Below are 12,491 nucleotides of genomic sequence, written 5' to 3'. Positions count from 1 at the left end.
AATGCAGATCATTTCCTTTAAGCTTTGAGAATTGAGCTCTTACAGCCTGTTGATTGTCAGTATGTACATTGAATTGACTTTTCTGTTATTGTTCTTAGCTGGTCATATATACACACAAACGTGCAAATGGACATAGACGTTTTGAGTTCATGACATAAATGTAGTTAAAGTAAGACTATATATTTTAGCTAATGTTTATTAATAATCAGAAAGCTGTGTAATTTGCATATAATTTGTTCAAAGTAAACCAAGACACATAAAACCATGCCTTTTTTGTGATAGAAAATTAATTTATGAGCTTCATAGGTTTGGTAAACCTTTGCTCTGGATTCTTTTGTATCTCAACATGTAAAACATTAGCTGTAAATAAAATATACTTAAATTATATGCAGAAATACTTTCAGAAAAAAAACATAAACAGTTCTACTTGATAGTAAAGTAATTGAAATGGTTAAAAATACAAAATACGGAATATTTGGTTAAATATACCAAAATAGAATGTTTTATAAGAACTACCTTTATGGTGCATTTCTTCCAGGGACCTGGCAAAAATGTGCCCAAAATAGATCACTTTGAACCTTAAAATTATTATCTTTCATTTCATACACAGAGAGGAGAGTAATGACCTATGTAATTTATATTCTGATTAATTTAGTTTATTGCTCTTGAGACCAAGGACATACATTTGTGAGATTTCACCAAATTTATTGTTTTCAACTGTTCTTGACTTTGTTCATACCATATTTATAACTAAGTGAAGTTTTTTACTTCAATGAATCTTGTAACTTAGACTTGTAAAAAAATTTAGATCTAAACTGAAATTCAGAAAAGAATTGGATAATTTTCAGACTGTTATTTTGTGAATTGTAACTTCCATTAGAAAAACGTCCTAGCTTATTTTGTACTCTTATGATCCAGGGGACATTTTATGGTTCCTTTGTATTTAACTTAAACTAAATGTGAAAATAAACATTTTTAAAGCTTTCAAAAATCATATGAATTGACATATTTATGTGCCAAATTGATTTTTAAAGTTTGTTCTATTGGAAATTGCCCTTTTCAGACCTAATTCTTAAAATATTTTCATTCAGTTGCACAGTAGCAACTGAAAAACATTTTAGTAAAGTAAGAAAAATCGTAAATTCATTAAAGTATCATATAACCTTTCCTTAGATATTCTGTTTGTTTAAAGGGAAGAAGATAATTCTGTCTTAGTAATGGTTTTAGATAGGTAAACGAACCATTCCTACTTTTTAATTGTTTTTTTAATGTTTATTTTTGAGAGAGAGAGAGAGAAAGAGAGTGTGAGTGGGGGAGGAGCAGAGAGAGAGGGAGACACAGAGTCCAAAGCAGGCTCCAGGCTCCCAGCTGCCAGCACAGAGCCCGAAGCGGAGCTAGAACCCACGAACCATGAGATCATGACCTGAGCCGAAGTCGGACGCTTAACCAACTGAGCCACTCAGGCGCCCTGAAACATTCCTACTTTTTAAGATGAATGTTACAAAAAAAATCTCCAAGCTTGGGTTTTGAATAGTGAAAAACATATGAAATTGAAAGAAGGCTACAAATACAAACTACTTTTGTTTTACTCACTGGCTCACAATTAACGTGTATGTATATTAAATAGCCTTGGATTTTGGACGTAATCTACCTTTATCAAATTTATTCAAGTTTATGTACTTGACTTCATCTGACTTCGTTGGGAGTTAGAAAAACTTCATAGGATCATTGTGCAGTTTTGGAAAAACAAAAACTTTTCTTTAATGAAATTTAAAATTGGTTTTTGAAAACAGCACATGTAGATTAAACATGTTTTTATACGTGAAACATTTTAAAAATATGGTAGCTTTTTTCCTTTTGGTTTTGCACTCATTTTCAATCAACCAGTGGATGTAGTAAATTAATTTCTTATTTGTATTAGTAGAAGATTAGAGAATTGAATTTAATGAACATTTTTCCGTTTTGAAAAATGCAGCCAAAATTGCCTGCTACTTGTTTCCTTTTTCCTTGGCTTCTTAAAATGACATACTACCATTTGCCACAATTTATAACAATCACATATATTTGAACTGTGGTCTCTCAAGTGCTGATGTAATAGAAAAAACAATTTTTTTATGCCTACTATGTATAAGTTTGCATGTGTAATTATTTTATGTTTGTATTGTTCATTAGTCTATTTAATAAAATAGAAAAGTAATGTATTTTTTTAAAATCCTTTTTTATAGGTATGTTCACATATGATGAATCTACAAAATTGTTTTGGTTTAATCCATCCTCTTTTGAAACTGAGGGTCAGTTCACTCTGATTGGTATAGTGCTGGGTCTGGCTATTTACAATAACTGTATACTGGATGTACATTTTCCCATGGTTGTCTACAGGAAGCTAATGGGGAAAAAAGGAACTTTTCGTGATCTGGGAGACTCTCACCCTGTAAGTCTGGCATTTTTTATTTGATCATTTAGCTTTATTTAAAAGCAAAACTATAATTTATGTAAAAAACTACAGTTTTCATTTGGAATCAGTTTCACTTGTTAATATTTATACCTAATAAGTTAAAGTTGTTTTAACCTGTTGCAGTACCATGAATACCTAAAAACTCAGGAAATTTATTATATATTACTTTCAGCAAGCAGGTTTTGTAAAATTGATTCTGTAGAAAAGGGTTTTTAAACATTGTTTGTTTTTTAAAACACATGAGATTGCCACGTGAAATCAGAACTGCTCTGGATAAGGGGCTTGGTGGCTACAGTTAGTATGTTGTTTCTGTCTCGAATCCCTCCCTCACTATGAGACACCTGAGGTTCACTCATAGAGCACAGTGTGAAATCCATTGCTAAATTGATGCTGTGGTTTTCTCAGCACTGGATGGGACATACCAGTGACTGACAGTCTTTCTTTAGAGTAAACTATTTGAGGGACAAGAAGGATACTTCCTATTCTTTAGTCTTTGTTGTCATTTTTTTTCCCCAAGAAAAATGATGCTAACTTATATTTTATAGCTCTGTGGTAGCCTAATTTGTCATTTCTGGTTGTTAGGTCCTATATCAGAGTTTAAAAGATTTACTGGAATATGAAGGGAATGTAGAAGATGACATGATGATCACTTTCCAGATATCTCAGACAGACCTTTTTGGTAATCCAATGATGTATGATCTAAAGGAAAATGGTGATAAAATTCCAATTACAAATGAAAACAGGAAGGTAATACATGTTTTTATATCATCATTGTCTTTGTCTCTTTATTAACAGAGTTTTAAAGCATATATATTTGTGATAAAGAAGTATCTAAAATAGTCCATACAAAAACTCAAGAAATCAAATACTCAAATTCTTTTAAATGAAATAGCCCCAGTTTTCTAAATCTTGGATATAAGCTGGTATGAGAGCACATAGTTAGGCACTAAACCCCCTTTCAAGAAAGGGGGCAGGAATAGTAGATAGTGAGTGACACATTATGGCCATAAAACATTTTATAATAATGTAACTTGATAAAATATTATAATGTCTAAGTTAGGATTCACTTGCCTTTTACAATTTGGTATAACAGCTTATGTATCTAGTAAAACACCCACATTTTTGCTGAACTGGATACAGTAGGCAGCTTCCTAAATATTCTAGCACAGACAACATGAGGCTTCCTGGTTTGCTCAAATCCGGTACATTGCAGTTGTTAGGTTTTATAAATTGATGTATACATGGTTTAAATGTGTCTGTGTTTGTACACTTGGTTGAGGGAATGTCAAAATTGCATTAAGGCCCAGCTTTTATTTTAAGTCTGGTTTAATACAGTATCAAATTTGAAACTTACGTGTATAATTAGTTTACGTGGGCTTTTTATAGTTCAGTATTTACTATTGCAAAAAGTTGTGAAATTGTTAAAGGTACAGGCATACCTCATTTTACTGAGCTTCACTTTATTGCATTTTGCATATGTTGGGTTTTTTACAAATCAACTGTGGAAACCTTGTGTCGAGGAAGTCTGTCAGCACCAATTTTCAAACAGCGTTTGCTCACTCTGTGTCACATTTGGTTAATTCTCATTTTATTTCAAACTTTTTCATCATTGTACTTGTTACGGTGATCTGTGATCAGTGATTAAGACTTGCTGAAAGCTCAAATGATGGTTAGCATTTTTTAGCAGTAAAGTATTTTTAAAATTAAGGAATATACATTGTTTTGGACATAGTGTTATTACAATCTTAATAGACTACAATATAGTGTAAACATTACTTTTATATGCACTGGGAAACCAAAAAATTCATTTGTCTTGCTTTATTGCAATATTCACTTTATTGCAGTGGGCCAAAACTAACCACGATATCTCTGAGGTATTCCTGTATTTTCCTTTATATGTATAAAGTTTGAATCTTTAAAAATATTTTTGAGTGTTTGTTCTTTCTTGGGGAAAATGAAAACAAAACTAAAAGCTATGCAGCTGAGTAGCTTGTTATGTTTTGTTTATATAGCATATTATAAGAAGTTCTTATGGTTAATGTTTTCTGCAGGAATTTGTCAATCTCTATTCTGACTACATTCTCAATAAATCAGTAGAAAAACAGTTTAAGGCTTTTCGGAGAGGTTTTCATATGGTGACCAATGAATCTCCCTTAAAATATTTATTCAGACCAGAGGAAATTGAATTGCTTATATGTGGAAGCCGGGTAAGAAAGCAAAAAGTGTCTGCAAAAAATATATCGATTTATTGTTTGTAATGATGTATATATATTAAGATACATTTTCTTGAATTTGCAGAATCTAGACTTCCAAGCACTAGAAGAAACTACCGAATATGATGGTGGCTATACCAGGGACTCTGTTCTGATTAGGTGAGGTGTTTAATTCTTAAAAAGAAGATTTAAATTCATCAGAGGGGTGTGTACTTTATGCTTTAGGTCTTCATCTCTAGGTATTACTTCCCAAATAAGCAAACTCACAAATTCTCAATCTGTAATATTAAAAGTGTATTTGTAATATAATCACTAGTTTTCATTGTTAATCTTACGATTTATTTCTTAAGTGTTTTATGTAAGTCACATGTTTTCTTTGGCATTTGGGATATAAGTTATCTAATATTCGTAATGATTTTGATTAGCATGTGCTTGCTGCTGGTTAGAAAATAATGAAAATAGAGCTACCATCTCTGAATGTTTCTCCTTTCTTTTGAACTCCCTATTTGTGAACTATTTCTTCCCTACTTATATGAAGCACCTTATATAATATGTTACGTTCTTTTATTTAATCTTTATGATAATATGCCAAGATATGTATTAATGTTTGTTCTACACCTGAAGAAACTGAACCCCAAATTTTCACAGAAACAGGCAAAGATTCCCAATATTATCTGCTTCCAGTCAAGCAATTAGCAATTGCTAATATTTCCTTTTCTGTACTACGCTATTCAATCTTAAAAGGCATAGGCTTCTTTCTTCCTCGCACGGATTGTTAGAAGAGCACGAAGATGCTTCTTTGGCGCATCTTTGGGGTGGGGTAAGGTGAGAAGGAATGCAAACATAACTTCCTGGAGGTTGTCTCTAAAGGTTATTCCTGTAAGACTCCAATTTGTGGACACCACAATGAATATCAAGTATAATTAGAAATAAATAATATTTTATGTTAAATTATTTTCTTCTGTTATTTTGTTCTTCATCCTGGTGTGCAGGAGGCTACTGGTATTTCCTCTTTTTAGTACACCTTAAGTCATTTCTAGCAGCAGTATTGGAACTTACATACTCTAACCATTGTTCTTCTACTACTTGAAGTTTCAAAATTGACACATGAAAGGTTTGAGATATGGTGATGAAAAAAAAACGGCACTTATGAGTCACAAGGAGTTCACAGTAGTATCTCTGTTAATGACAGTGATCACAGGATTTTGTAGCCTTAGTGTTTCTCTGAGAATAGTTGAAAATACCTTGTGTGTTCTTTATGGAGAAATTATTTTTTAAATTAAGGTTTAATTTGATTTCTAGCTTCTATAATAACATAATCCCTACTTGGTACATATCTTAAGGTCATAAGTTAATGTGTGATTTAAAAGGCAAGTGAAAAGACAACAGGTTCCAAATCATTCTCACAGTTAATGATATTCTAAATCTTTAAACAAAATTCAATTTCTTATTTTGTCAACCTTAATATGAAAATATTAATTATTAAATAGAGTCTACAACTAGTAGGAAGTTGAAGACAGAATAGTAATGATAGGGGCAACTGGGTGGCTCAGTTGGTTAGACATCTGACTCTTGATTTCAGCTCAAGTCATGATCCCAGTGTTATGGGATGGAGCCCTGTGTCAGGCTCCACACTGAGCCTGTGCCCCTCCCCCCACTCGCACTCCCTGTCTCTCAAAATCAATAAACTTTAAAACAACAAAGTGTAAAAATGTTGACTCACAGGCAAGCTTTTGCATATATGTTTTCCAGTTGCTGATAAGACTCTCCCTGATTTCATTTGACTACTAAGAGACTTAGAGATATCTTTTTAAATGCCCCTTTTTACTCTTGGGGTGAGGTGAGAGGTGGGGACTGCAGTTTTCTTTTAATTGATAGTTTTCTGTTTCAAACGCTTGAGCAGATTCAGATTTGATTATCCTCTCCCCACAGTTCTTGTGATTCATTTCATTGAATCTTTCAGTATTATATCAGCCTTTGTTTCTAGGTAAGCCTAACTTAGCTGTGGTCTGTTAGTTTATAAATATGGTGCTCTGTTTATTTTATTAACCTTTTGTTAAGATTTTTTGGTCTGTATTCATAAGGAATATTGACCGATAATATCCCTTTTTTGTACACATTTATCAGGTTTTGCTACCCTCACATACTGATTTGAAAGAGTACTGTTCTTTATTTTCAGAAATACTTCTGTAAGATTGGTATTTTTTTCTCTTAAATAAATTTGTTCAAATTCACCAGTGAGACCATCAGGGCCTGGATATTTCTTTTTCAGAAGGTTTTTGTTTTTTGGAATTTTTTTTATTTTGTTTTGAAATAACTGTAGATTTATTGGAATTTTCTGTTAAACTACAGGTTGGTCCCCCATACCCTCCATCACTTTCCCACAGTGGTAACATTTTGCATAACTGTAGCACAATATCAAAATCAGGAAACTGATATAGGTTCAATCTACAGACCATGTTCAGATTTCATCAATTTTTCAGGCACTTATTTATATGTATGTGTAGTTCTGTGTACTTTTTGTCACATTGTATAGATGTGCATAACCACTATCATAATCATAATGCACAACTTTTTCATCACCAGAAGTGTGTCTCTTGCTATCCGTTTGTATGCATACTCCTACCCCTACAGCATGATGCCCTTCAGATCCATCAAAGTTGTTACATATATCAACAGCTTATTCCTTTTTATTCCTGCATAGTATTCCATGGCATAGATGTACCATATTTGATTTAACCATTCAACTGTTTAAAGGACACGTGGTTTGTTGTCAGTATTTGGCTTTTAGGAATAAGGCTACTAAACATTTAGGCACAGATTTTTACATGAACATAAGTTGTCATTTCTCTGGTATAAATGTCCAAGAGTGCAATCTTGGGTTATATGATAAACTGCCAAACTATTTTCCAGAATTGCTATACCATTTTACATTTCCCTGGGCAATATATGAGTGATCCAGTTTATATCATTGCCTGCATTTGGTGGTATCAAAGATGTTATTTTGTTCATTCTGCTGGGTATGTTGTGATATCTCGTGGTGTAATTTGAATTACTCTAGATGACAGTGATGTGGGATATCTTTTCATGTACTTATTTACCATCTGTATATTGTTTTTGGTGAAATGTCTGGTTATTTTTACTGTTGAATTTTGAGTTCTTCATATATTCTAGTCCTTTCTGAGGTATGTGCTTTTCAAATACTATGTCCTACTCTTGTAGCTAATCGTTGCATTTTCTTTAGAGAATCTTTTGCATAGCAGAAGTATTTAATTTTGATGAGCTTTGATTTTTCATTTTATGGATCATACTTTTTATTTTTTTAACATTTTTATTTATTTCTTGAGACAGAGCATGAACGGGGAGGATCAGAGAGAGAGGGAGACACAGAATCTGAAACAGGCTCCAGGCTCTGAGCTGTCAGCATAGAGTCCGACGCAGGGCTCAAACTCACAGACTGTGAGATCATGACCTAAGCTTAAGTCGGACGCCCAACCGACTGAGCCACCCAGGCGCCCCTGGATCATACTTTTTGTCAAGTCAGACCTAAAACTCTTGGCCAGCCTTAGGTCCTGAAGATTTTCTTTTTTTTTCTTTTTCCCTAAAATTTTAAAGTTTTACATATTATATTGAAATCTGTGGTCCATTTTTAGTTGATTTTTATATGTGAGATTCAAGTCAAGATTCTCTTTTTTGCCTGTAGATGCCCATTTGTTCCCATACAATTTATTGAAAAGGCTATCCTTCCTTTCCTGAAGAACTGTTTTTTCATCTTTGTCAAAAATCAGTTTGTAATGTTTGTCTGAATCCTGAATTCTATATTCTCCCTTGATCTGTGTGCCTCTTCATCCCTCTGTCAATACTACACTATTAGTACAGGTAAATAGTAAGTATTAACATCAGATGGAGTGCTTACTCCAATTTTAAGTGAAAGATTTCTTGCCTTTTCCATATGTTAGCTACTCTGCTTTTCCCTATAAATTTTATATTCACTTTGTGCCTACAAAAAAACCTTGATGAGATTTTGATAGGAGTTAACACTGAGATCACATTGGGGAGAAATGACATTTTTACTGTGTTGACTCTTCAGCTATGGTATAGCTCCCCATTTATTTTTTATTCCTTTCATCAGTATTCTGTAATTTTCAACATACACATTTTATACATGTTTTGTTTGATTTATCCTAAATGTGTGATTTCCTTTGTAGTGATTGTAAATGGTGTTTTTATTTTTTTTAATGGTATTGTATTTTTAATTTTTGTTTCCGTATGTTGGTAGTATAGTCAGATGTAATTGATTTTTTACATGTTGGTCATATATCTTTTGATCTTGCTGAACTCACTTATTTTAGAAGGGTTTTTTTGTTTTTTTTTTTATTGAGATCACTTGGGGCCTTCTGTGTAGTCGTGTCATCTGTAAATAGGGATAGTTTGTGCTGCTTCTTTTTAAATGTTTATGCCTTTTATTCATTTTTCCTGCCTTATTATGCTGCCTAGAACTTTTAACACAATGCCAAATAGGAGTAATAAAAGTGATGAAAACCTTGCCTTGTTCTCAGATTTAGGAGAAAGCATTTATCTTTATTAAGCTTTATATTAGTGTAGTAAGTGCTCTACAAATTCAAGGAAGCTCCCCTCTGTACCTTGCTTGTTGAGTTTTATTATATATAGGCTTTTGGTTTTTGTCAGATGCTTTTTCTGTTGGTTGATATAATAACTTTTCTTTATCCTCTATTTGATATGGCACATTACATTAATGGATTTTCCATTATTGAACCACCATTGTGTATCTGAGTCATTTCCATTTAGTTATTGTCAAATTGGACTTGCTAACTGTTTGGTGATTTTTGTGTTTAAGTTCATGAGAGATACTGGTCTGTAGTTTTGGTGTTTTATGTTGTCTTGGTCTGGTTTTAACATCAGGGTTAATTCTGGCCTCATGATTGAGTTGAAAAGTGTTCTGCTCTCTAGGAAAGGATTGTGTTCAAGTGGTACTAATTATTTCTTAAATGTTTGGTAGAATTCTCCAATGAAACCATCTTGGCCTAGAAATATCCTTTTTGGGGAGTGTTTTAATTTCAAATTCAGTTTGTTTAATGTTTGTAGAACTGTTAAAGTTTTCTTTCATATTGGGTGGGTTGTGATAGTTTGTGTTATTCAAGGAGTTGATCCATTTTATTTTTAAGTTGTCAAATTTATGTGTGCAGAATTCTTAATATTCCCTTTTTGTCCTTTTGATGTCTGCAGATCTGAACTGATCATACCCATTTTAATTCCTCATAGTGATAATTTGCTTGTTTTTCTTTTTTGAACTTGTTAGTCTTGCTTGAGAGATTTGTTGAATTTACTGATTATATTGAAAAGCCAGCTTTTATTTCTTTGTTGTTTTCCTGCTTTCAGTTTCATTGATTTCTGCTGTTTATTACTTCCTTCCTTATTTTGGTTTAGTTTGCTCTTTTTGTTCTAGGTTATTGAGGATAGAAACAGTGATTGATTAGAAACCTTTCCTCTTTTCTGATGTAATCATTTAGTGCTTTAAATTTTATTCTCCCTCACCTTTGCTTTAGCTGTATCCCATATTCTTAATATATTTGATTTTCATTTTTTTCCCTATGTATTTTTTAGAATTTATTTTGAGACTTTTTCTTCAGACATTATTTAAATAAAATTATGTTGTTTAATTTCCAGTGTTTTTTAATATTTTCCTCTGTTACTGATTTCTAGTTTGATTCTTCATAATAAGAGAACTTAATCTTCGTGACTCCCCAATGCTTTTGAATTTGTGAATTCTGTGTTGATAGGTGGAATGTTCTATAAATGTTGATGTAGATTCTGTTAATTGATGATTTTGCAGATTTTCTATTAGTTGCTCAGAGACAAGGGTCTTGAATGCTCCATAATGGTAGATTTGTTCATTCCTCCTTTCAGCTCTATCAGTTTTTACTTTATGTATCTTAAATATTTTTTGATTGGTGCATACACTCTGAACCTCAGTACGTCTTCTTGGTGGATGTCTTCTTGGTGGATTGATCCTTTACCATTATTAGGTGATGTGCCTCTTTGTCTCTACTGATTTTCTTTACTCCCAAACCTACTCATCTGTTAATCTTCTTTAACACATTTTTTTGTGCGTATGTGTGAGAGAGAGAAAGAGAAAGAGAGTGCATGCACATGTGAGCAAACGGGGGAGTGTCAGAATCTCAAGCGGGCTCCATGCCCAGCATGGAACTCAGTCTCAACCCTGAGATTATGACCTGAGCTGAAATCAAATTGGACACTTAACAGACTGAGTTACCCAGGTGCCCCAACACTTTCCTTTTAATTAAACTTTTTATTGTGAGATCATGTAATTTGGCATATAGTTGTTAAGAAATCACACAGACCCTGTGTATACTTTACCGTGTTTCCCTCAATGGAAGTCTTTATAAAACATTAGTATAATATCACAACTAGAATACGGTTAAGATACAGAAAAGTTCTGTCACCACAAGAATTCCTTCTGTTGATCTTTTATATATAAGTCAGTCACACTCCTACCGTTACCCTGTCCTCACTCTAGTCCCTAATCCCTGACAACCACTAATCTGTTCTCTGTTTAAGTTTGTCATTTCGAGAATGTTGTATTAAGTGAATCACATATAATGTGTCACCTTTTGGGATTGGCTTTTTTTACTCAGCCTTGAAAGTCATCCAGATTTTTTCACTATCAATAATCTGTTTCTTTTTATTGCCGAGTAGTGTTTATTCCTTTGCTATGGATTTACCAGTCTTTTTAGCCATTTGCTTGTTGAAAGACTTCAGACTTCAGAAAAGCTTCTAAAGCCATTATGAATAAAGTTGCTATGAATAATCATGTGATTTTTTTAGGTAAACATAAATTTTCATTTCTATGATAAATGCCAAGAGTGCACCTGACTTTTTTTTTTTTTTTTTTTTTTTTTTTACTGTTGAGTTTGAGAGCTCCGTGTGCATATTCTAGATTTACTACTTTATCTTTCCTCCAGTGAATTACTTTTTTCACATATGTCAAAAATCAGTGGAGCATATTTCTGTAGGTCTCTTTCTGGTACATGTCTTTCTCCTTTCCCCTTTTTTTTTCCTTCATGTATTTTGAGGCTCTGAAATTTGGTGCATATCTTTTTTCAGTTTTTAACATTTTTTCGTACATACCCATTTAGAATCATACGTTATTGGTGGACTGGTCTTTTTATCATTATATAAGGTCACTCTTTGTATCTTGAAATTTTCTGTGCTCTGAATCTAATATGAATATAACAGTTCCTGTTTTTTTTAAGTTTGCATGATATCTTTTTCTGTCATTGTACTTTCAACCTGTTGCTGAATTCAAAATGAATTTCTTAGAAATAGCACAAAGTTTGTTTGGTTTTTTTTTTGTTTGTTTGTTTGTTTTTTAGTCTACTCTGTCAGTTTGCCTTATAATTGGCAAATTTAGACAGTTCATATTTAAGGTAATTACTAATAGGTTAGGGCTTACATCTACCATTTGTTTTCTGTTCCTCTTTGTGATTGCTTGTTTCTATCTTTTTGCCTTCCATGGATTATTTAGTTACTTGAGCATATTTTAAGATTCCCTCTTGATTTACTTTTAGTGTTTATTGGGGTATATTGTTTATATAGTGTTCTTCCTGGTTGCTGTGATATTACACTGTACATATGTGAAAGTGGATAACATCACTTCCAGTGAAGTATGGAAACCTTGCTTCCATTTAGGTTTCTTTCCTCACTTTTAAAAATTATCTTGACTATTAATGCTGTTACAATTTTTGTATCAGTCATCACATTTGATTTACAAAACTCATGAG

At 32.7% G+C, this 12,491-nt stretch overlaps 1 protein-coding gene across 12 annotated transcripts in view; it reads left to right on the top strand.

The window, feature by feature from the left end:
* UBE3A (ubiquitin protein ligase E3A) overlaps nucleotides 1-12,491 on the top strand; it is a 92,278-nt gene that overhangs the window by 69,095 nt on the left and 10,692 nt on the right. For all 12 annotated transcript variants that reach the window (XM_015064089.3, XM_015064088.3, XM_015064086.3 and 9 more), the window contains 4 exons: nucleotides 2,226-2,431; nucleotides 3,038-3,202; nucleotides 4,507-4,662; nucleotides 4,754-4,827. In XM_015064089.3, the coding sequence (XP_014919575.1) occupies nucleotides 2,226-2,431; nucleotides 3,038-3,202; nucleotides 4,507-4,662; nucleotides 4,754-4,827 (601 nt within the window). The remainder of the gene's footprint in view (nucleotides 1-2,225; nucleotides 2,432-3,037; nucleotides 3,203-4,506; nucleotides 4,663-4,753; nucleotides 4,828-12,491) is intronic.

Source organism: Acinonyx jubatus, chromosome B3, assembly GCF_027475565.1.
Source record: "Acinonyx jubatus isolate Ajub_Pintada_27869175 chromosome B3, VMU_Ajub_asm_v1.0, whole genome shotgun sequence".
NCBI lineage: Eukaryota > Metazoa > Chordata > Mammalia > Carnivora > Felidae > Acinonyx > Acinonyx jubatus.
Note: the sequence above shows the minus strand (reverse complement) of the source record. Positions and strands in the feature narration are given on the sequence as shown.